This window comes from Numida meleagris, chromosome 1, assembly GCF_002078875.1.
Source record: "Numida meleagris isolate 19003 breed g44 Domestic line chromosome 1, NumMel1.0, whole genome shotgun sequence".
In the NCBI taxonomy this organism is placed as follows: Eukaryota; Metazoa; Chordata; class Aves; order Galliformes; family Numididae; genus Numida; species Numida meleagris.
Genome location: NC_034409.1, coordinates 166,486,661 through 166,511,676, shown reverse-complemented (window position 1 = coordinate 166,511,676; position 25,016 = coordinate 166,486,661). Strand labels below are relative to the sequence as shown.

Sequence of the window (25,016 nt, the reverse complement as noted above, 5' to 3'; positions counted from 1 at the left end):
AAATCAGTGAAGTGGATGCACAACCAGACAGCATCACTGATTACATCTTTCCTTAAACAAAAACAGTGAAATACTAGGGAACAAAAAACAGCAAGAAAAAGTTATTTAAAGAACTATCTGATGAGATTTTATCCGCTATGTAGTTTAAAGAGAATTCCCAAACTATCTACAGTCAGGACTCTGAGGGTTGTTGTATATTGTAAGTGAATTTTAAATAACTCTTGTTGGCAGTTATCTTCTTCTCAGGGTTGCCAAATCTCACTATTTCAGCATGAATCTCATAATGCTGAATTGTTTATTTAAACCACAATTTGAAGAATCATTGATTAATGAGTTTCTTTCCTTTCATTTTTTTAATAAGTGTAAATTTCTCAGGGACATACTTATTACAGAAGGTAAAAAGATAATCAGTGTAAGTACCAGAACAGCCAGAGATGTTATCATTCATCTAAAACTTTCTCTAATCAAGAGAGAAGTGAATCACTGCTTGCTGGCAGGTTCTGCAGTTGCCTGCTGGCAAGAGAAGAATGTGGAGGCTGAGGACGCCATGCCTTCCGCTTAAGTGCTCACCCCAGCCATAAACCCTGGCCCTTGATTTGTTTTCACTCCTCATTGCCTATTCCTTCTGTCCTGATCTCTTCATATTACCAAAAGTTTCATGAATGTAAAAAATTCCACTGGCTTCCCTTGTGACCCCACCCAGAGCTAGAGGCCTGTTTACAGAACCACCCAAATTACAGCAACATTTAAAAAAAAAAAAACCACAACCCATAAAACTCAGTATTTTTTAATTCTAGCTCAACTGCTGGCAGGACAGAGGATAGGACTTGCATGTTAGCTGCCCCATCAGCACAAGCGTGACCACTGTAATGAAGCAGAGCTGCTGCTGGCTGCCATGGCCAAGTCTGCATGTCCTGCCTTGGCACATTGGGCTCATCATGTTTCCTTGATGGCTGTGAGGTCCTGCTGCTTGCAGGACAGGAAGCCTAGGTGAGTGGTGCTCCTGGTTCAATACCACTTATAGGTTGGGCTGCTGTCACGTTTTCAGTATCACTCTTAACTTTCTTCAGCCACTTTCCTCCTCCATCTGATAAAAACCACCTAAAGGATTTTCAGACATTGGGACCCTCAGATATTGAGTACAGAACAGTAAGACGTAATCAGTCACAAGCCCTTTCTTTATCATTAGTTTTCCTGGCCTTTAGAGGACATCTGAATCCAATTTAGAGGCTCTTCTCTGGAAATCCAGGAATGTGAAATGCATTCACAACAGCAATGGCCTGGTTGTAGTTAGGTGGGGGATTGGATGAGAGGGAATGGCCTCAAGTTGCACCAGTGAGGGTTTAGGTTGGACATTAGGTAATATTTCTTCTCAGGAAGAGCAGTGAGGTACTGGCACAAGCTGCCTGGGGAGGTGGAGTCACTGTCCCTGGAGGCGTTCAAGAACCATGTGGATGTGGCACTGAGGGACGTGGTTAGTGGGCATGGTGGGATGGGATGATGATTGGATTAGATGATCTTAGAGGTCTTTTCCAACTGGAACGATTCTATGATTCTAAGCACGGTTCCGCGTGTAACCACCCAGCTCCAGGAGAGGGCGTTCACGAGCCCGCATCTGGTCCCACCGAGGCGGATGTAACCTCCACCCCGACACCGCGGCTCCTCACGCCGCGCACGGCCTACCCCCGCCGGCCCGCCCTTCCCCGCCTCTCAGGGCGGCCGTTACTACTCCGCCGCTTCCCGCCTCCTGCCTAGCGGGCCGCAGCACGCATGCGCCCTCTGCCGCTGCCCCCTTGACCGCTGGAGGCGCTGCCGTCCGCCCGTGTAGGGCTGGATGGGGCGGGGGGCGGGTCTGCGACCGTGATGGCGGCGGCCGGGGGAGGTGGGGAGCGGAGCAGCACCCGGGAGCGGCTGCTGGCGGCGCTGGAGGATCTCGAACTCCTGGCCAGGTAGACGACGGCATGGGCGCTACTCGGCGCGGAGCCGCCGGCGGGGACCGCGAGCGAGGGCCCGGGGGCTGGGCTGAGAGGAGAGCGGCGGCCTGGGGCCGGGCTCACGCGTGGGGTGCCCCCGCCCGCGGGCTGACGGCGGGGAGCCCGGCTGCCGGGGCTGGGGGAGCTGTGGCGGTGCTCCGCGGTGTTTCTTGTGCTCGGACCTTTGTTCCTCACTGGCGTGTCTGTCTCGGCCGGTACCTGTGTTTCCTGTGCAGTCTTTCCCTCCAGCAGCTCGTGGGCCTTTTATTCACTGCAAACCTTCGTGTGGCACAGTGACTGCCACAGGCAGGGCACGGAAAACAGGCGCGTCTGTTGCTCTCCTCGTTTCCATTTAGATTTTATTTTCAGTTTTAGGTGTTGTGGCATATGGCTTTCAATTTGCTCTTTACCTTTTTTTTTTTCTTTTTTCTTTTCATTTTGGGTCTAATAGTCTACCATTAGAGGTAACGGCCTCAAGTTGCACCAGAGGAGGTCCAGGTTGGATATTAGGAAGAATTTCTTCCCAGAAAGAGCGATGAGGTATTGAAACAAGCTGCCAGGGAGGTGGTGGAGTCACCATCCCTGGAAGCGTTCAAGGAACACGTGGATGCGGCACCGAGGGACATGGTCAGTGGGGATGGGCTGATGGTCGGACTGGATGAACTTACAGGTCTTTGTCAGCCTTAGTGATTCAATGACAGTGAATCCAAAGCATCTGTCAGCAGTGTGTTAATGATCAGCAGTACCATGGAGCTGGGCCTTTCACGATCATCATGCTGGCTTGGGACACATGGTCTGCAACATGTCTAATCTGTGTCCCTTGTGCTAACACAGGACCACACTACAGTCCTCCCCAACATCAGTCTCTATGGTGTTAGGTGACTTACTGACAGTAGATTGTTTGCTAGTGATCAGTGTCGGTCACGTATGGCAATATTTCAGTGACAGCAAATTTCAGTATTCTCTAATGGCTTTGAATTATTTTAGTCATAGAATCATTAAGGTTGGAAAAGATCTCTGGGATCATCTAGTCCAACCATCACCCCATCTCTACCATGCCCACTAACCATGTCCTTCAGTGCCACAGCTATATGTTTCTTGAACATCTTCAGGGACAGTGACTTCATCACTCCCATGGGCAGCCTGTGCCAAGATGCTATTTATAGCTTTATTGGTGAGGGGCTTTTTCAGACTTTTAAAAAAGTACTTCTTGTTGTTTTAAAGTTCTAGCTCCACTACTGTATTTATACATCTGTCTTGAGCTGCTTCCACCAGACGAAAGAAGGTGTCAGTGCTGTTCCAAGGACCCTACTTTCATAGAATCACAGAATAGCTTGGGTTGAAAGGGACCTCAAGGATCATGAAGCTCCAACCCCCTGCCACTGGCAGCGCCGCCAACCTCCGTATCTAATACTAGATCAGGCTGCCCAGGGCCCCATCCAACCTGGCCTTGAACACCTCCAGGGACGGGGCACAGTCTCTCTGAGCATACTTTGGATAAGTGATTATTCATGTGCAGCACTGAACTTATGTTCATAGCCTGAAAAACCAAACATGTTTGCCAAATTTACAGCAAATTCCTTTTTGCAGCATGATCTTGTTCAGTGAGTCCCCTTTGAGGTTTTTGATGTTTCTGCGTGACGGTGGCAATATAAATGGGTACTTGAAAGCAAGATCAAGAGGTTTGTTTGAGAAGCACTTTTAACCTAGCCCCAGAATTTTAGTTTTTCAGTATTCATGTGTGTTTAGATATACTATTGTGGAAATACTTATTTTTATAGTAGTTTCACAACAAACTCCAGCTATATGAACGCGTAGACTTAATTGCTGTTAAGCCTAAGTGTGAAATTTGCTCTGTAGTAAAAAAGAACTGGAGAAGCAGGGAACAGAAATAATGTACACAATCAAACTTTCATGGTCTTTTGCAACAGAGGTGATTAGAAACAGGATACAAATGTGTTTAATTGAGCTGTTTGTTCACAAAAAAAAAAGTATGCTCCAGTCATGAAAATGTTTACAGAATTCCTTGTAGTTGTGAGATCCCCGTCAACAGTGTAACGTAAAACTGTAAGATACTCAACTACACGAATGCTTTCATAATGATACAAATACTCAGTTGGGGATGATTTGATGTAATTTACTAATAATGGCTTAGAAAATTGCATAAATACAGTTTTCCTTTCAGGGAACTAATTGAAATTTTGGCAATTTCAAGAAACCAGAAGCTTCCACAACCAGGAGAAGAGAGCCAGGTAAATTGACTTTCTTAGTTGTCATTCTTTGTGCAGGTAAGCACTATGTTTTTTTTTTTTTTTCCTTTTTTATTTTCTCCCTTTGTACTTGGACTAACAGTGATGATGAAGCTTTGGCATCACTGCAAAAGCATTCTTGGTCTTGATGTTGTTGATTGCTTGTTCATTCACTGCATGCTTCACAGGCTGAAATAATTCATTTTTCAGGCAAGCAAAAATACTCTTGTGGATATCAGTTGCTTTTTGCAGTGTGATTGAGGGTATGTTGTTACTCAAGCTAATTAAAAGTTCTACAAAACTCTTGCCCGATAGATCCTGGAGCTGCTGATTCAGAGAGATGGAGAGTTTCAAGAGCTAATGAAGTTGGCAGTTGATCAGGGGAAAATCCATCATGAAATGCAGCTTTTAGAAAAAGTAGTAGAAAAGAGGGATAATGATATTCAGCAGCTGCAGAAGCAACTGAAAGAAGCAGAGCACATACTGGTAAGTTCATAATGATGTGTTTGCTTCTGAGCATCTACTAGTAGGGGAAAAGAAGTCGTTTTGGAGAAAGCAGTTTTGTGTCAGTTTGAGAAGATTTAAATGTTTAAAACTTTGTAAGAGCTCTAGTGTTGGTTGTTTTGTTGCTTCCCTCCACTCCCCGCCCTGTAGTCAAACACTACTTCCTTATCATGGTATTCAGTTGCTTTATAATGATAATTTTCTTCAAAATCTGCTTTGTCTGTTTATTTTGAAGTGTCCCCTGAATAGTTTCTCTCTTAAAACGCATTTAAATGCAAGAGTTTATTCACAGAGAACTTAATACAGAAGGATACAAATGAAAGATGTATAGAAGTTTTGGTTTAGTGTTTTCTTTTTTTTCTTTTTTCCACAATTAGGCAACAGCTGTTTACCAAGCAAAGGAGAAACTGAAATCAATTGAAAAGGCAAGGAAAGGTGAGTATCCATGATTGTACATAATATTCAAAGAATGTTAAGAATGTTGCAAGTGAGCTCCAGTTAGTAATTTTTTCTTAAGGTTGCCATCACAGATTTCAGATGCTTTGTGTGTAAACAAATTTTGACTTCACTAAGAACCTGTAAGCCATTTCAACACAAAGGTTGAGTATACTCGTGTGTGGTTGGTTTTTTTTAGGAATAAATTATTTTTTTGTGGCAGACATGTCTTCAATATTAGACTTGAATTCAAGTTTCTTGATGCTCTTCTTGGACTGATAACAGTCTATCTGGTTACCGAAATGTCTCACCAGTGGCGAATCGCTTCAGTGTGACTATTTGGAAAAGTGAAAGAATTTCTGTGTGCATGTATATTATAAAATAATGTTGTATATAAAAGACTGATTAGCTGGTGATACTTGTTTGTGTCAATGGCTGCTATGCTGTGGCAATTGCTAAGCTAAACTGATTTTTTTTTTGGTAGGTGACATTTTTAAGTCTTGTTTATTGTACCTTTTATCATTTTTGCCATGCTTCCTTCTAAAAAAATCAAGGAATTTCATAATGATTCTAGTAACTTTAATAGAGGTATATTTATTAGAGGAAGGGCTACTGCAGGTATAACTCCAGTTACAAAAAAAGAAAGATTTTAATTACTGCAGGAATTCTGTGTTAGAAGTGCTGAAGTTTACTTAAAATACACTTGTCAAGAGCACTGTGGAAGATGCTGGTTTGTGTTTCTTCAAAAGGTTGAAGAGCTGTTAATGTTGAAGGTATACTGAACTTGTGGCTGTAAAGTGAGTTCACTGTGATGCTCGTTCTGTGTAGTCCAAGCAATCTCCGAGCAGTCATTGCACTTGAAGCGTGCTCTTGACGTTTGACAAAATGACATTTCTAATTTTTTCAGTACAAAAAACTGTCCAATATTCAGAAATAATTGAATGATGCAAGCTCTTAAATACAGTAACTTTTCTTCCTTCTTCCAGGCGCCATTTCATCTGAAGAAATAATTAAATATGCCCACAGGATCAGTGCTAGTAATGCTGTTTGTGCCCCTCTGACGTGGGTACCAGGTAAATATCATGTTAATAAAGCACAGTCAGTATCTGGTTTTAGAATGTTTTTACACAATGAAAACAGTTCCATTTGTTAAAGACATAGTTATTTTTATTTTTTATAGCTGTTATGTCTAGTATTTCCAAGAAAACAATATGTGGAACATTCTGTGGACTTCATGTGCACTGTAGAAGTCTATTATAGACTTCTGTTAACCGATTGGCATTCTCTTCTCTCATTAGTTTGCTTTTTTTTTTCCTGAATGTTGACCCCAGTTATAAGGTAGACGTATGCTCGAGACTTCTCTGTGTGTTTGTGTCCCTTCACTGCAATATTACATAAGATATATGTATGTAGGCTTTTAGTAACTTAACAATGAAAACCCTATGTCTGACTTCATTGATTATGTTATGATCGTTTTGGGAACTATCTTCCTTATCCAAAATTAAAATAGAGGAAAATGTGTTTTATTTTTTTTTTCCAGTACTTGTCATAGGATCGTAGAATGACTTGGGTTGTAAGGGACCTTAAAGACCAACCAGTTCCAACCCCTCTGCTATGGGCAGGGACACCTTCCACTAGACAAGGTTGCCCAAAGCTCCATCCGACCCAACCTTCAGCATTTCCAAGGATGGGGCTTTTACAGTGTCTCTGAGCTACCTGTTCCAGTGCCTCGCCACCTTCATAGTGAAGAATGTCTTGCTTATATCTAATCTAAATCTATCACTACGTGCCCTTGTGAAAAGGCTCTCTCTCCATCTTTTTTTATAAGCCCTCTTTAAGTATTGAAAAGTTGTAGTGAGGTTTCCCCAGAGCCTCTCTCGAGTCTAAACAACCTCAACTATCTCAGTCCCTCTTCATAGGAGAGGTGCTCCAGCCCTCTGATAATCTTCGTGGCTCTCCTCTACACCTGCTCCAGCAGCTCCATGTCTATTTTTCTTAATGCTGAGGGCCCTAGAGCTGAACACAGTACTTAAGCTGGAGTCTCACAAGAGTAGAGGAGAGGGAGAGAATCACCTCCTTCGGTCTTCTGGGCACGCTGCTTATGATGCAGCTCAGTATACGGTTGGCTTTCTGGGCTGCACCTTGTGCTGGCAGCTCATGCCCAATTTGCCATCCACTTGAGTATCCCCAAGTCCTTCTCCATAAGACTACTTTCAGTCCATTCATCCCCTGTCCTTATTATTTAGCTGTCAAGTAGCAGAGGGAGTAAAGATGTTCTAAACTTTTTTTTAATGTAATTTTTCTGACAAGCAGGAATGAACAAGGAAAGTCTTCAGTTTGAACAGAATAACGGTGATGCTCATTCTTGATCCAAACAAGAAACAAGGCACAGAAGAGAAAACGGACAATATTTGCTAATTATTAATATTATTATTATTATTAATAGGGGACCCACGCAGGCCATATCCTACAGATCTAGAAATGAGGAGTGGTCTCTTGGGTCAGATGAACAACCCGTCCACTAATGGGGTTAATGGACACTTACCAGGGGATGCACTTGCAGCAGGCAGATTGCCAGGTAAGACAAGTTCAGTTTTTATTCTTATTCCTTGTAGAAAGCTCTGACAAGGAAAAGTTCCTTGTCAGAGTAATTACGGATATTTCTCAGCAATGGCAAATCAGAATTAAAATAATGAAAATTATGGCCAATGTTGTTCACTAGCAGTGAGGGACTAACCAATATAGTTAACAGCCAATAACTTTTTTGTTTTTTTGTTTCATGCTAAATGATACTGCAAACACTAGAACAAAGTAAATATAAGGAAGACTCACTTAGCTATCCAACAATTCATTTATTTGAAAATAAATGAAAAAGTATTTCCAAAGCAATTTTTTCTCAGGAGCAATGACAACGGAATGGTGAATGCTGTATTCAGAAGAAAAGAGGTTTATTGTCCTCTCCTACTTTCTTTTAAATTCTGGACTGAAAAGATACTTGCAAGGACTGCTGGAAAGGTGGTCCCTTGAGTGTAGGTCTTCCTAAAACAAGTGTAGAACTGGCATAAAGGCTGCATTGTGTCCTCACATCTGGTGGTGAGTTGAATTTATGCAGCTAGCTAATGCAGTAATGTGCACATCTGGTATTAGGGAATTGTGGCTGTAGTTCCATAAATGGGATCTCAGGTTCCTGGGGCTTGCATGCCTCTGAGTTAGGCAGCATCTGAGTGAGACCCTCTGCCTTGGCACTGCCCTCCCTTTCTGCTCCCTGTTCCATGTGGGTGGTTTTTGTTCAGTTCTGGCTCTAATTATCTTTAATTCTTGCTATAAGTGAGAGAAAGCTGGTTTCTTTCATGGGATAGACTTGAGCCGTGGTGTTGGGCAATGAGAGGAGCTGAAGGATAGCTGTAGGAGTAGAGATTAGAAGGAAGGGAGCAGAAATGGCATACAGATGTATGCTGCAGCTTTGAAGTGGAAGATGTCTCTCCCCTCTTTGCTCCCAAAACTAGGAAATGTGGTGGAGGGAGGGGCTCCCTGTAGGTTCGTGAGAAATATGTGTTGGGAGGGCTTTGGAAGTACGAGATGAGGAGAAATAGATTTGAGAGAAGTTGGAGGCTGCTGGCGCTGGTCTGCCTGGGGCGCTGTGAGGCACTCCCAGCTCCCAGGTACATCTGCTTGTGGCCCTGGTTTTGTAGTAGGACTGCTTTCTCCTTTGCATTTGGTGCATCATATTTACTCTTGGAAAAAGGATAACCAAGGTCTTTCAGCCAAATTCAGACTAAACTTAAATCTGAATTTCCGTGTCTACCTTGCTTATTCTTTTTTGATGTAATGTTTTCATCTATTTTTGCATCGTGACTGAGGGGGACCATTTTCATAACTGCCAGTGGTTTTAACTGTTAAGTCCGTTCATACAGAGCTTTTCATCTTCAAAACACAGTTTGAATATATACTGTTACAAAATTAGTTTTTGTTTTGATGAGAGATTAAGCCACCTACATAAATGGGCCTCGGGCAGAATAGGCTTTTGCAGTGATAGAATGAGTCCATCACAAGATGTTTTCAGCTGTCCAAAAACCAGTAATGTTTTTAAGATTTGCTTTAATTTTACACTGTTTTGTTTGAGCTGTCTTATTCAGTTTGTGGACGTACGAAGCTGATAGCTTGATTATCCCCCTTGCTTCCAGATGTGCTTGCTCCTCAGTATCCTTGGCAGTCAAGCGATATGTCAATGAACATGCTACCTCCTAATCATAGTAATGACTTCATGTTGGAGCCTCCGGGACACAATAAGGAGAATGAAGATGATGTAGAAGTGATGTCAACAGACTCCTCAAGCAGCAGCAGTGACTCAGACTAGGTACAGGAGGGACGGTATCCCTAGCAGACCTTTCCTGTGGTGAAGGTGGCTTGGATGCTGTGCAGGGTGAAGATGCAGCTAGCTGAAAAATAAGAGTGGCTAATTTCAAACCACGAACTTCCAATGGTTTTTTTTTTTCCCATTAGATGTTCAACTAAAATGACTGGGAGCTTTCTGCTGGATGAGGGATGACAAATTTCCAGTGATGGTGTAAATGTGTGAATGTGTATGTTTGCAAGAGATGTGCGCGTGTGTATATATATATATTTACTATACACATTAGATGACAAAATTCCTGGGAAAAAAAGGTGTAAGGGGAATCCCCTTGTATGTTTGCTAGTAACTTACTCTTTTGAAGACAGCCTTTTCTATGGCACAGAAATAAGGCATAACATTTGTAATTTTAATACCTTTTTTGTTACTGCCGAAATGCATGTTGTTAATCACCCAGTGTGTTCTGAGAACAAAACTATGGCAATAAGGTGTTTAAAAAATAAGTTTGTAATTATTGTAATATATAATAAACTCACCTTTGATGTAACTTTGCTGCAGTTTGCAAACATAAATCTTAGAGTTGTTGTGTGAATTCATGAGTCAGCACGTTTCATCCCAGTGTGTGTTTGATTTCTGATTAAGTTTCAGAACTTTGTGCTCCTTCTTCCTTCGCAAGGTGTAGTGTCAGTATTAGAAGCAGCTGAGCAGTCAGCGCCTGCAAGTCTGTCCTTTTCAGCTGAGCCTGTCAGGTGCACCCAGAACTGCAGACCCTGAAGCAGTGATGTAGAGTGCCCGCTCGCCAGACCCCATAGATACTATGGTCAGGTGTCCCGGGGCCCTGGATGCTTTAGAGCATACTGCAGATTCAGCTCTTTTCAGTTCAGAAGGAGCTCACTTATGATTTAGTCTTGTCACCTATAATTTCTTTCAGTTCTTTGAACCTGTTAATTTGTTTGCTTCAGCAGTTGCGTTTTTTCCTCAGCTGTGTTCTTTCATCTTTCCAAAGTCACTTCCCTTAGCTTTCTTTGTTCTGTTTTGCATAAGGAGTCATATGATGACAGCTACTCTTTTATTTTTCTGATTTGATCAGGTAACTCATGCAAACTGTTACTTATGCCAGTTACAGGTTTCTGCCCTGCCTTATTGTTACAGCTACCTGAAGCACAGATCAAAGCTCCCTCACCTTTCGCATATTCTGTGCAGGAAATAGCTGTTGCATCAAGAATCCTTCCTCATTTGTTCAGGCAGGCCTTCAGCAATGTCAGTAATGCTACCATACAACCAATATGAGTCCCATAGGGACATAGAAATGCAAATCACCTCTTCAGTTAGGTTCAAGCACATAATATTAAGCTTTTTTTTTTTAATTTAAAAGAAAAAATGGACAATTTGGTTTTGTCTCAGCTATTGCATTTGGAAATGTTTTCACTTACTAAGATTTTACTTCTGTTTTGCAGTTAAAAGTAATTACATACATAGATATTTTAATCTTTATGCCAGGATCAGCTTTTTCTCTTTGGTACCTACTCTCCGGATGTCTTATCTTAAGATAAGTGTTTCTCCTTTAAGAGAGGCCAGGGGCATTTGGATCAACACAAATGAACCATCCTTTACTTATGAGAAATGTAATGTACCCCAAAGTCTTACATGGCAATATCATGTGGTTCACTCATTTAAATACTGAGAAGGTGGGTGGTTGTTTCCAGACATAAGTGAAGAGGAACAGAAGCCAGAGTTTTGTGAAATAACCATTTACTTTCCTGGTTGTTTGCTAGTCTGTTAAGGGATTAAAAGGTACCACTAAGTTACCTGTTTGATATATTTAAGAAGTCAGCTCTTCCCACAGTTCACTTTGCTGCTCTAGGGCATGAAATCAGACTTAGCATGTAAGATGCATCCTGGATAAAAAGTTTCACTGCGTAAATGCTCCAAACTATATGTTAAGGAAGGTTTTTTCTGAGCAGTGTGGAAAGATGCTGGTTACTATAAGCAATTTAACATAAACTACAAAGGTTTAACTGCATGCTCTGTTATTCAGTTGCTTAGATGTGTACAGAATGCATTTTCCTACGTAGTTTTACATTTAATTTGATTTTTGATATTTCTGCTTAGTTACAAAGAACAGCTGAACAGCTAAAAACGATTGAGCATCAAATTTTGGTGGGGTTGGGGCGTGCACTGTGAGAAACAGAAATGCAAGATGCATTTGGAACAAGTTAACTCGGGGATTGTTGATAGCCGATTGCAGTAACGCACTGCCACTTAATCAATCCACTTAGAAAGGGAATGCTAACCCTGACATATGGTGATACCATGTCCTCATTTCAGTAGCTACTAGTCTATTTACAACAGATGGAGTGAATATAACCATTAACTGTAACCACAATTACTGCACTATGAACTTTTGTACACTGACCTGGGTTTTCCCATCAAGACTTAGATGCCTTCCAAAATTTAAAAGACCACTAAGTTGTTTGAATTGCTATTTTTTTAAATTATTTGCTGAGACAGATGGGCTGGACATCTGTCAGTTCTTCCTACAACCACTTTGTTGACAGCTGAATGGAGTAATTGTTAGTATATATAAAGTTGCTTTTGGGAAGAGAATCTCCGCTTCTGAACAGAAAAATGTTTCATACAAAGATAGAGCAGTAAAGGATTTTTCACTGGTATTTTCAATTTCAAAACTGCTTTTTAAACAAAATCTTTCTTCAGAGAAAATCTGTCATAAGGGAAGCTGCACGTAGAATTTGGAGCATGAACTATCTCGGAGATATCCTTATGCCTTTTATCATTCTGCCTGCTTTACAGCAAAAACAGCCATCTCCATTTAAGAACGTATCTATGCAAAGTAGGGAAGAGCTTTAAGTTATTCAATCTCATTTAAGAATTGCAATGTCACTGCATAATCTCAGACAACTTTAATCTTCCAGTATTGTGCTTATTTTAAAAAAAATACATCTCAGATAGTTTTCTACAACGGGTGTATCTGAACAATACAAACAAAAATGTGTTTTAAAATAACCCTGGAAAGAAAAACCTAAGGCAATTATGTGGTTTTTTTTCCAAGTCACAGTCTGTCCTTATCCAAAAAGGAATGGCTAAAATCCTCATACCTACAGCTTGAAAAAAGCCAGGTTTGGTTACAGTTCGTACAAAAATGACAAATTCATCATTTTTGTAGATGTAGTCTGTGATTGCATTTGCTGCCAATTCAATTATTGGGTCGCCCCATGCAGAAAATTAAGATTTTAATCAAATCCTAGTAGCCGTAAAGGATTACATCAATCTGTGCTGTTTAATACTGGCATTCCTCTTAAAAGTCCAACTGTCTGACACAGCTGTACACCTGTAAATGAATTGATTTACATAATATGTCAGCCTAGAAGAAGACCGTAGGCTCCTTGACGTTAACCTCTTAGAGTTCATGGTCAGAAATGGTAGCCACCTGAGATCTGAAATACTTCTGAGAACAAGTTTTATTGCAACTGAGGGTGCAAACAGAAGGTAGATGGGGGAGGGGGGGAAGCAAAAGGGGTCAGAGAATTTTCATTCTCTGCAGTAATCTTTAAATGTTTATGGTACTGATTTTCAAGTATACTGTAGGAGAGCAAGACGCTCTTCGGAAAACTTTTGTTTAGTATGGATGCTGAAAGCATCTTAACTGGAGCTATATAACAAGGCTAAGTTTAAAAATTGGTCCAAGACGTATCACTGCAGGAAAGCAGCATGATATACATAACAGCTTTACACAGAAACCAGGACCGTTGCTTAAACAAATCATTTTCTCTTGGGCACGCTGCTACAACTGTTTCCAAGCGAGTAAGTTTCTCACTTACTTCCAAAGGGCATCTCATCTCATTATAAAGATTCCCCAGATAAAGCAGTATGCCTAAAGGAAAACATTAACAGCTACAGAAGATGTTTGCAGTTGAAGAGCTAGCTTGGAAGGCAGCCCCATCTACCTCCTAGCCGCATGACAACTCAGGTGAAAGCACGGCAGTGGTAACTGCAGTTCAGATATGGGCAAAGTCAGCGTGACACATCCTTTTGATTTCTGCACCAAAAAAACAGCTCGGTCCTTTGGGCTGTTATGCCACCAGGTTTCATGCCAGCTGGTGGCTCCCCGTGTAACCCTTCAGGTGATCCAGGTCTTCCGTAAAAGGGTTGTAGCCTTGTTCCCTCAGGCACCGCAGGCCCCAGAAGAGCTGATCCGCCGGGGGAAACTCATCCCACTTAACCCATTCCCAACCTGCCAAAAAAAAAAAAAAAAGTAAAATTAACATTGCGACCATACTGCCTCCGGAAATGGACGGCTCCTGCAGAGAAGCTGCCAAGGACGCGCTCATGCTCACCATGAAGCCCGCCGTTGACCGGAGTTCCTTGCCCCAGCTCCGTCCCACCCCCGCCTCTCCCGTTTCAGCCCCGCACCGCGCACGCGCGCCCTCACCCTCGTTCTTGTCGGGCTCGCAGTTGCGCGGCTCCGCCCCCGGCTCGGCCTCGCCCTTCATGAGGACGGTGACGTAGTGGTAGCGCGCGGCGGTGCACGCGGCGTTGACGGCGGAAGCGAAGCGCACGTTGCGCAGGCGCAGCGCCGCCTCCTCCAGCGTCTCCCTGGCGGCGCACTCAGCCAGGCTCTCCCTGCGGGCGGACGAGGCGCGGCCGCGTCAAGACAGCGGCTGCCCCGCGGCGGGCAGCCGGCTGTCCGCGCCGCCGGGGGGCCCGGGGCTCCTACCCGAACTCCAGGTGGCCTCCGGGGAGCTGGTACGTGCCGGCTCCTATCGGACTCTTCCTTTTGCCCAGCAGGACGCAGTTGGGATGCGCGGGACTGGTGACCACCACCCCCACGCCGATCCCGGGGCGCTGGGGACGCGTCGCTTCGCCCATGGCAGCCGCGAGCTCTGCACGAGAGCGCTCCGCGCGTCCTCAAGCCCGCAGCAGCGGCGGCCGAGGGAGTGCGGCCGTTGCGCATGCACTTAGCGGCGTCTCGTGGAGGGGCGTGGCCTCCCCTCAGGCGGTCTTCCCGCTCGCCGCCAGGGGGAGAACGCTCACGGGTGCTGCTGCAGGATGCTGTGGTGTTGCTAGTATAAGCCCAGGAGCCTTAACTTGTGTGGAAAACAACGCGTTAACCACGCAAGCAAACGAAGGCTGGCTTCAAACGGGAAAGTCCCACCTTGATACAACTCTGCCTTGGAATCAAGGTTCCAGTTGATCTCCAGATCTGTTCCGAACGGAGTGGCTCTTAGTATGTCAGCCCATGGTTTCGGCTAGGTGAAATCACTTAGAAATTATTCAGAAGAAAACAAAAACCCGCAACCACAGTTATGCAGAAATCAAGAGGCAGAATGGCAATTCTTTAGGGATAAAATGGAAAAATAAATGAAAATCTATGTTAACAAACATTTTACCTTCATTTTTCATGTTTCTTTTAATTATAGAATGACTAGCATAGAAGAAAACTCTCATATTGCAGGATCGTAGGGTGGAAGGGACCTCTGGAGATCCTCCAGTCCAACCCCCTGCTAGAGCAGGTTCCCTGCAGCGGGGTGCACAGGAAGGTGTCCAGGTGGGTTTTGAATACCTCCTGAGAAGGATGCCCCACAACCCTCTGTACAGCCTGTCCTAGTGCTCTGTAAGTGTCAAATCGCTTATATTTGTATGGAACTTCCTGTGCACTAGTTTGTGACTGTTGCCCCTTGTGCTGTTGCTGGGCACCAAGGAAAAGAGCCTGACCCCATCCACTTGACTACCACCCATTAGATATTTAGCGTATTAAGCACCGATAAGATCCCCTCTCAGTCTTACCCAGACTGAATAGTCCCAGGTCTCTTAGCCTTTCTCATAAGGAAGATGCTCCACGCCCTTAATCATCTTTGTAGCCCTCTGCTGGACTCTCTCTAGAAGTTCCCTGTCTTTCCTGAACTGAGGAGCCCAGAATTGGACAGAGTACTCCAGACATGGCTTCACCAGGGCAGAGTAGAGGGGAAGGGTCAGTTCTCGATCTGCTGGCCACATCCTTTTTCATGCACCCTGGGATACCATTGACCTTCTTGGCCACAAGGGCATACTGCTGGCTCACATATTCCGTATAAATAACTAAAATTTGTCAGTGGCTAGGATTTTCCCATTCACCAGTCTATTGATCACAAAAAGGATATAAAGTACTATTCCTTTGCAGGAGTTTAAAATTGTATTTTGTCCTGTTTTGAAAATGTACTTTTTCTACAGGTATTTTTATTCACTTATAAAGGTGATGTGGTGATATTAGCTGCCCGCTGATCACTACTTCTCATGGGATTTGTTTTCTGATGTTGGATTGCCGGAACTGGCTCTGAATGGCATCACATGAGCCTGGTATTGGTATGCAGAAGTGTCAGAGTGTGGGTGTGTTGGAGGAAGAGGTGTCCTTTGACAGCAGCTGGCTGTTTTTATCTGTAATTTCAGCCCACAGCCTGAATTACTGATGTCAGTACGTTAAAAAAAAAAAAAAAGCAAAGGGGCATTCTGTAAACCTAATTCATTTATTTCTATCTATGTCTTGCAGCGTAGCTGTAGTAATCTCCATGTTAAAGTGGTCAGTTTTCCCACTTCTGTATTGACAAGATGATAATGATTTTAAATCTTATCAAAGACTCTTCACCATCAGTAGCAATGAAAATGTTCTTTTTGTTAACTGTAAATCATTTTCCTGAATCTTACACCAAACAGCATTTACAAACAAGATTGAGGATGACCCGCTCTCATTCAACTCATACTATTAAATGCAAAAAATACTCAAATGGTCATCATGTTTGTTTCAGTGGTAGCAGGATAACTACCTTTTCTTACAAATACATGATTTTTTTGGTAGGCTTTGGAATACAGGTACTTGAATTTGATTCTTTCAATTTCCTCATGTTATGTTTGTGCTCATTAACAAAGGATGCTGTAAAAATAAAACACCTATTTTTTGACTGACTCTGTTTTAATTACTTTTTTTTTTACAGGACTTATTTAGGACATAGGCATGCACTCAGGTTTTGCACAGATTGTTAAAGAAGTATTGGCCAGAATTTTTAAGTGTAATGATGAACAGATATCCAGTGAAGAAAAGAGATGAGAGCGGATCAAGAATAAGAAAGTACAATTTCATCTTCTAGCACAGTAATATGTTAGAAAAGCTCAGAAGGCTATGATTTATGTGCTCTTGAAAGCATGCTTATTAACATTTCACCTGACAAGTACTTCCATGAGCCACACAGCTAAAACTATTTAAATCAGCATGATTCAAGGCTGCTGTTGAAAGCGGCACCTGATTTTCAGATCCACGCACTTGTTTCATAGTCTGTGCTAGCACTGTTATGGAAGTGGCTGTGCAGTGAACTGGATGAGTGAGCTGTTCTGGCTGCTAAAAAAATCACATTTTGGTGAATTTGTTTTCCAGCATGCTTGGGCAGCACAAGGAGAGGATAGGTCAAAGTACATCAGTAAAAACTTGTCATGAAGCCAAACCTAACCCAGCACACTGGAGAAAAAAGATTATTTTTTAGCAGGATTAGTTTCCTGATGTAATTTACAGCTGAGGTACATGAGTGATTGAATTGGCACAGGCAGTATGAGCAGTTGGGATCAAGAATGACAGAACTAACCACGTTAAACTGGAAGATATCCAGATTTAGTCTAGATATTAGGAAGAAATTCTTTACTGTGAGAATGGTGAGACACTGGAACAGGTTGCCCAGGGAGGTTGTGCATTCCTCCTCCCTGGAGGCATTCAAGGCCAGGCTGGATGGGACTTTAAGCAACCTGGTCTAGTGGGAGATGTCCCTGCCTATAGCAGGGGGGTTGGAACTAGGTGATCTTATAGGTCCTTCCAACACAAACCATTCTATGATTCTATGATTCTATGATAATTCAAAGCCTTAACTTTGCCTTGGCAACAGTGAGAGAGTGGAGGCTTTGCCCAGACCTTGGTGCAGTTTCACATCATGCAGATACCCCAGAGAAGGAAACTCCACAACCACTCTGGGCAGCCTGTTCCAGTGCTCTGCCACCTTCACAGTAAGTAAGTTTTTTTTTCTCGTGTTTGGATACAACTTCCCGTGTTCCATTCCAACCATGGTCTTGGGTTCCTTCCAACTCAGAATATTCTATGATTTTATGATATTACTATGCAGAGAGCTGATTCCCACCTAGCAAAGTAGTGAGAAACTCCATTGATTTGGGAGCTAAAATGAGTCTCCTGGGGACCTACTTTGCTCTGCTAGTGCAGAGCATTAGGATGAGAGACAGTGAGAGTGTTAGAGCACTAGCGAGGTTGCTCACATGGGCTGTGCAAGCTCTGAAGTTACTGATGAAAACTCAACTCGACAGAGTCCTGAGTGGTCTGTTTGAAGTTAGCCTCAGGGGAGTAGGATGGTTGTAACAGATGGCCATTCCAACCTAAATTGCCATCTGATTCTATTCTGGTAGCAGCTAAGATTTCTTCTGATGAATTTAGGTACTCACTATTTGCAAAAACACAGGAAATCAGTAAAAGGTCTGCATTTTTGATTTAAATAATGATTCTACCTGTTAATATCATGGAAAGGAGTAGCTCCTCACTCTTAGATCAGCAGTTCCTCTGATTTGAAAACCATTCATCTACTTACAGCTAAGAATGGATGACAAACCCTGTAAGATCACAAAAATGTCTTAAGTCTGTTGGGATTTGTCAGGGCTCTAAGCAACTTGATCTAGCTGTAGATGTCCCTGTTCATTGCAGGGGCATTGGGATAGATGGCCTTTAAAGGTCCCCTTGAACTCAAACAATTCTGTGATTCTATGATTCTATGATTTCCTTGGATATATAATGCTACAGAAATATGAATGCGTGGGGGTGATTTTTATTTCTTGAAGAAATATCAGAGAAGTTGAAAGTATTTTGTAATGCCTTGATTTTAGTTTATGTAACTTTTCTAAACTATAAATATGAATCCTATCAATTTCTAGCATATCTGCTTTTCTGCATCAAGGGGGAAAATTCAGGAAACAGTTCTGTTAAATATAATTTTCCATGGGGGAAAATATAAATTGGATTTGGGAAAAAAAAAGAGCCTTTCAGGAAGAAAAAGATGCTAATTGGTCAAAAGATGAAAATCTTTTCAAGTTAGCATCAGTAAATCCCCTTGCCACTTGTGCACAGAGCATTTTAGAGGCTTGCCATTATTATCTGAGTATTTCACCTCACATGGCATGTTCCAATCCCTCTGGCTTAAATGTGCCCACTTACTTTTCCTTGAGGTGCTGTCAGTTGGAACTGGGAGGTAGTTTTGCCTCGCAGCTGAGAAATCGGGGCGATGCCCTTGTCATGTTCAGTATAAGCAGGTGAGTTTAAGTCATTTTCAGAACTGAGTATTCAGGCAAAAACTTCTCACACAGGCAGTGAAGCTGAGACATGACCTAATAAGCAGTCACCAATTGCCTCTGAGATATGTTGATGACAAGAGAGAATCTGGTCTCCATGATTCCGTTAGAATTCCAGGACTGATATTCTTCATTTCTTTATCTTCCTAAAACTGAATGTAAAATAGTAGGTGCTTTAGGCAAAACAAGCAGAGAAAACAAATGTGTTTTGTTGTTGTTGTTGCCTTTTCCATTTCGATTCAATCATTAAATTGTCCTGATTAAATTGGCATAAATGCTGCCATGCTTGTAAGAGGAGTCTTGCATGAAGTTAGCAACTTTATCTTCTCTTGGGATGCTGTGCAGTAAGTGCTTCAGAGATTTTAGATAAAACAGGATTATCCACTAGAGTCCAGTGCTATGACAGTAGAACATATTTTGCTCTTTGTTGTCACAGAAGATCCTTCCAATATATGTACGAGTACTTTATTGTTCTTATCATTACTTGTGTGAAACATGACAGAGTAGCTGACAGGAGTATCTTCTTATTTAACAGCTTGTCATGCAACTTGTTAAGCTGCAATGTACTTCCATTTGTTAAAAAATGTTGTCTTGTGTTTCTCAAATCCACTCTTTTTTTTCCCCTTCTATTTATGGGACTGACAATTATGCTCGTGATAGATTTAGTTTTCTAACAATACACCTAATCAGCCATGGTTTGCTTTCTTATAATTTGAGATTTTAATTAAACTGCCTTTATGTTAGTTCTCTGCAATTGCAAATATGCTGTCATGCTGATAATTAGTATGAAATGCTTGTCAGACCATTTTTCTCATCAGTATAAACCAGATATGATACTTTGTATGACTCCATCTAGGATTTCATAAAATCCACACAATGCCTCTCAATATTAATCAAGGAAAATGAACAAAGATTGGTGAGGGAACAGATTTTGCTCTAACTCTTTCACAAGCAAAGAAAAAATAATCAACAAATGACTATGAAGTAATACCTTTAATTTTAGTTCTTGTGCAGACACTTTTGATAATGTCTTGCACTGACTCTTACCTGCAAGGAAGCAGTTTACTTGGTGTGAACAACAGTCTCTTGAGTTTTGGTCCTGAGCTATGTATTTCTGATCTGGAGATATCCAAAGCTTAGGATACATGCCCAAGGATGTAGTCAGTGCATTATTACAATAAAGACCAGATTCATGTTTTGGTGCAATGTTTATGTAGATTTCACTGCAGGACAAGAAATTAACATGATCTGCCTGCCTGAGCTTATGGGAAATGGAAGAAAACAAAAGAAAGGTCGAGCTGCTGAGGTTGCTGGTTAGGTCCCATGTGGCCTGACAGTCTCTCCAGGCTTTGCCTCTAAACCTGGTCTCTTCCTTTTCTACAGCTGTAGAATAAGATAACACTAGATACATTTTTTGTTAGAAACTCTTTGGATAAAAAGCAGGAAAAGGTTCACGGTATCTGCAGTGTGCCCCTGGCCTGTCGCAGTGCTTAGTAATTTGATAGTGTGACCAACAATGAAGCTATGAAGAATACAGAGCAAGGAAAATAAATAAAGACTGCTCCCCTGAAGCTAGAATACTGGAATATTCAGAAGCAATTCTTGTTAAGAAAGTTCCCAAATGAAGAAGGGAAATTTTGCAGAAGTTAGCTTGCTTTATCTTTGCCTGTGTCATGACCTTAACTTCATTACAAATCTGTGATCTGCATAATTCTCCACAATCCTGACCTCTCTGTAAACTCCAACTCATTACATTTTCATATCAGAATTTACGAGAGCCTTAAGGTTTTCTACATTATGTTCTTCTTCATCATAGAACAGAAAATTCTTGCTTTTAATATCATACTTCAGAAAAGGCCTGCCTGAGCAAAAAAAGTTTTGTTTCTATAACCTTCACTGACTCTCACAAACTAACTCTTGTACTTAAAAAAAAAAAACAACAAAAAAAAACCCAGAATATTCTTTTCTATATTAATACTGGAATTATCATTTGCATCTGATTCCATTAAGAGTACTCTTTTTCATCAAGATATACTGTCAGGCCCAAAGTGGTCACAGTCTTCACAACAGTTTACGGAGAATAATGGTGTGCATATGCAAGAAATTGCTTTACTATTTTAATTGCTTGTTAGTTTTTTTCTTTGCTCTGGTGTAGACAGCCAAGATTGAGTCATCAGAATGGGTATAGGAGGTGAGACAACTCAGTTATATTTGCAGCTCTGCCATTAATTTTTTTAAGTGACCTTGGGCAACTCATAGTCTGGAAAAGATGGATTGCGATCCAGCTTCTGTAAATCTCCTGTGTGCATTCAAAGTCAGGGCAGACTGAGACAGAAGAATATAAATGTCTTCATGAGTTCAGGCCAAAAATCCATCAAGGACAGTAGCTGGTGGTCTGACGTGGATCTCTGAAAAATAGGCAAGAAAACACGACAGGGCTTTTGACGGCTCTTCTACAGCCATTTGCGTCTCAGTGACTTCTCAGGGCAAAGGTGGCTTCTGTGCATTTAGTAACCTTCTTCTCTTTTCTCTTCTTTGAACTTATGAGGACCCTTCTTGAGCCCATGTGAACTTCTGACATTTGCACCATCTATGGCAAGGTGTTCCACAGCTGAACTACACACAATGTGAAGGATCACTTGTCAAGGTTTTTGTGCAAGCAAATTCCTTTTGCTTCAGCGAACTGCTCACCAAATAGCCTCCTCTAGCATCTCATGATTCCTATATGAGGAGAAATGGTGAAGTGGTGCTTAATGTTCAGAAGAAAACTGCCCCCACCCAGACCCCAGGCTGTACAAATTCCTGATATGAAAACAAGTGAAAATGTCAGAATCTTTGCAGGAGAGATGCAGCAGCTTCCTTAGGTTGGGACACTGGATTGCCTTTCTCTATGACAGTCATTGGAAGGACAGATGGAATAACCTGCTCATACTACAGATTGATGCAAGTGAATAGCTTCGTGTTATTAGATGCTCCTGAGGTTCCCTTTAGCGGTTTGTCCAGAGACAACATAGACAGTTGTACTGCAGACTAGCAACACAGTGAGAATTAACTAGCTGCAAGGTGTGCTGTATAAAGATATGGAGACTCCACTGAAGACTTTTTCTCACTTTGTTTGAGGTCAGGTTATCTCCTGTGACTTTGGCTAGTCTGGGAGTTAAACATGTCTAACAATCTACTGTGCAGCCTGGTTGTAGCCAGAATCAATATATTTTCCTGTTTCTCTAAGAAAATAAAGAAAAGGTGAACGTATCGTTTCCAAGAACTTGACTCTTTATGGTTTCTGCAGGGTTTCTTTTGGATTTGCACATCTCCAGGCTACCTTGTTCTGACAGTCTGACCCAGATGGTGGCATCCGTGATCAGAAAACAGAGGCAGAAATTTGTGAGTTTTTACAACAAATCCTAGTTAGACTAAATCTCACAGCCAGCAATGAACTCAGACAATGCAACATCCAGATTATTAAAACCCTCCATACGGCTGTTTTCTGGACTGTACACAGTGGCAGTAGCTGCAATAATCTTTCCAGAAGTCCTTTAATATTGCAAGAAAATGTAATATTTCTTATTTTGAGACATACAGTTAAAACCTTCATCTTAAAATAGCATAAATCATTTTGCAGAATTACAGAATGTTTGAGATTGGAAGGAAAGTTTCTGGAGGCCACCTGCTCCAATTCCCTGCCCCAGCAGGGACACCCAGAGCAGGGTGCCCAGGGCCACGTCCAGGCGGCTCTGGGAGATCCCCAAGGAGGAGACCCACAGCCTCTGGGCAGCCTGTGCCAGTGCTCCATCACTGCACAGCACAGCAGTGCTCCTGGTGTTCAGAGGGAACCTCCTGTGCCCCAGCTTGTGCCTGTGGCTTCTGGCCCTGGCACATGGCACTACTGAACAGAGCCTGGCTCCATTCTCTGTGCATCCTCCCTTCAGGGATTTATGGACATTGATGAGATCCCCCTGAGCCTCCTCTTCTCCAGCTGAACAGCCCCAGCTTTCTCAGTCTCTCCTCAAAAGAGAGGTACTCCCGATCCTTAATCACCTTGATAGCCCTCCATTGGACTATCTCCAGTATGTCCATGTTTCTCTCGTACTGGAGGTCCCAGAACTGGAAACAGCACTCCAGGTGTGGCCTCACCAATGCTGAGAAGAGGGGAAAAATCATCTCTCTTGACCTGTTGACAATACTTTACCTAATGCTGACAAGAATATCATTATTCTTCTTAGCAGCAAGGGCACATTGCTGGCTCACCTTCAACTGGGTGTCCACCAGACCTCTGGGTCTGGCTGTTCAGCCAGTTTTTGATACACCTCACTGTCTGCTCATCAAGCCCATACTTCAACAGTTTCTCTATAAGGATCCTACAGTGGACTGTCTCAAAGGCCTTTCTGAAGTCCAGGAAAATAGTATCCACTGCTACTCCCTCATCCATAGAGCTGGTGAACTCTGTTCATCTCCGGCCAGTACTGGTCTCTGAACAGTAGTAGCTTTGGACTTCTAAGTTTAAGGTTTTAAGTTTTGCCAATCTTCATACATTGTCTTTGTAAACTTTGTTGCATACTCCTTCTTCCCCTTTCAGTGGAGAGTGTCATTTCAGAAAGTCTCCCAGAACTGAGAGATTTCCTCACATTTGTATGGAGAAATGGCACACAAGTACTGGCCTGGAACACTATATACAGAAAGGAGGTATTTTGATGGTGAAAGTGCACAGACTTGAAGTACTTTTTCTCTTGGTAAAGGGAAGTCATTTACCAAGGAAATATCTCAGATTTTGTTAGCTTTGGTGGAAATTTTCAAGTCTGTTACAATTTTGCGGCTCCTTACAGGTTCAGTGAGGCATGAGAACTCATGCCTTGACAGTCTGAATGTAAGAGGTGCAGACCTAAGTGCTTTGTGGAGTTTGCTGCAGATAAGAGTCATGCTATAAGCAGATAGCAGAGGACCAGAAGCAAAATAAATGAACTGTGGTCACTCTGTCTTTCATAATACATGCCAAAGAGAAACTATGATGGTACACTTTCAGTTTCGGAAGAAAAATGCAGCCTGTCTAGTTACCGGGTAATTCCAGTTACAAAACTCACTAGTATCACAAATCCACGATTGTTTTCCTTGAGATTAGATTTAGCTTTGTGGTTCACGATGCACAGAAATGACTGCATTTTTTCCTTATCACTGACCTCTACCGTTAACAGAGCATACTTCTCATTCTGGTTTCCCAGAATTAATGCTTTCTTATACATTATTTTTATTTCCTAATTAATGTTTTCCATTAAAGTTAAAGCTTTGTTTGCCTGTGACTCACAAGGGTTATTCACTGCAGAGGGTTCTGTCTCTTGCATGAACTTGTTGGAAATATCCAAATAATTTATCAGGACGGTATCTCTGATAAAAGCAGATTTAATTCGCAATTGCAATGACGGGCGTCCTGCAAGCAGGAGCGCCTGCAGAAAAGCAGTGTTACATCTTTTATGCCCTATTACCCAATGCTTATCTTTTCCTCCCCTGGTTCCTCATTGGCTGAGTACTTCAGGTTCACAATCTTCCCGACGTTCAACTAAACATACAGATACTGGTTGAACATAAATTGTTGCTAGCTAAACATGTATATTGCTAATTAATTAACTTCTAACACTTGCTTACTCAGCACTCGGTCATTATTTCTGGACACCTGCTCATCCTTGGATAGAGATAAGTGTGGAAGGAGGATAGAGGGGGGGCATCCTGATGCCTGCCTGTTGTTTCCCAACCTACTCACAGAGTGAGGCAGTTTGGCCTTGTGTGGAGGCCCTGGCTTCTTTGATGTTTGACAAGTCTGCTTGTCTTTTGCTGAGGGTCTCTTATCCAAACAGAATACCTTTACAACATGCTTTCTAGTCCATAATACTATTCCCATACTATTCACAACTATTACAGTTTTACAAGTGAGAATTAATCACATAATTCAACAACTGTATTTCTAAAATATGTTACTGAAATATATGGTATTTCTACTTTTTCAAATGAGCCGTTTCTAAGGGCAAGTTACAAAATACATTGTGCTCTACTTCTTTAGATCAATTCCCCTTTTTCGATATCTAATGCAGAAACAACATTCAATTCCTACAAACTCATCAGTAAAATCAC

The 25,016-nt window shown here is 42.1% G+C and overlaps 2 protein-coding genes across 4 annotated transcripts; one reads left to right on the top strand and one right to left on the bottom strand.

Moving 5' to 3' along the window:
• On the top strand, positions 1,592–10,059 carry MED4 (mediator complex subunit 4). Of its 3 annotated transcripts, XM_021376170.1 has the most exons (8): positions 1,592–1,949; positions 2,425–2,513; positions 4,159–4,225; positions 4,538–4,708; positions 5,104–5,161; positions 6,148–6,234; positions 7,608–7,739; positions 9,346–10,059. In XM_021376170.1, the coding sequence occupies exons 2-8, from the start codon at positions 2,509–2,511 to the stop codon at positions 9,516–9,518; spliced, it is 693 nt and encodes a 230-aa protein (XP_021231845.1). In that variant the 5' UTR covers positions 1,592–1,949; positions 2,425–2,508; the 3' UTR covers positions 9,519–10,059. The 3 variants fall into 3 exon arrangements, with proteins under 3 accessions (XP_021231845.1, XP_021231834.1, XP_021231823.1); XM_021376159.1 differs by lacking the exon at positions 2,425–2,513 and having other exon boundaries at positions 1,801–1,949; XM_021376148.1 differs by lacking the exon at positions 2,425–2,513 and having other exon boundaries at positions 1,805–1,949; positions 4,147–4,225.
• On the bottom strand, positions 12,419–14,492 carry NUDT15 (nudix hydrolase 15). Its single transcript, XM_021376184.1, has 3 exons — positions 14,248–14,492; positions 13,963–14,153; positions 12,419–13,764 (listed from the first exon to the last, which is right to left on the bottom strand). Exons 1-3 carry the CDS (start codon positions 14,397–14,399, stop codon positions 13,619–13,621), a joined length of 489 nt encoding a protein of 162 aa, XP_021231859.1. The 5' UTR covers positions 14,400–14,492; the 3' UTR covers positions 12,419–13,618.

Excerpts from the sequence above, each read along its gene's own strand:
- MED4 (XM_021376148.1), top strand. The coding sequence starts at position 1,864 with ATGGCGGCGGCCGGGGGAGGTGGGGAGCGGAGCAGCACCCGGGAGCGG. Across the intron at positions 4,226-4,537 it reads AACCAGGAGAAGAGAGCCAG|ATCCTGGAGCTGCTGATTCA; the intron begins GTAAATTGACTT and ends CTTGCCCGATAG. Across the intron at positions 7,740-9,345 it reads TGCAGCAGGCAGATTGCCAG|ATGTGCTTGCTCCTCAGTAT; the intron begins GTAAGACAAGTT and ends CCTTGCTTCCAG.
- NUDT15 (XM_021376184.1), bottom strand. The coding sequence starts at position 14,399 with ATGGGCGAAGCGACGCGTCCCCAGCGCCCCGGGATCGGCGTGGGGGTG. Across the intron at positions 14,154-14,247 it reads GGAGGCCACCTGGAGTTCGG|GGAGAGCCTGGCTGAGTGCG; the intron begins GTAGGAGCCCCG and ends GTCCGCCCGCAG. Across the intron at positions 13,765-13,962 it reads CGAGCCCGACAAGAACGAGG|GTTGGGAATGGGTTAAGTGG; the intron begins GTGAGGGCGCGC and ends TTTTTTTGGCAG.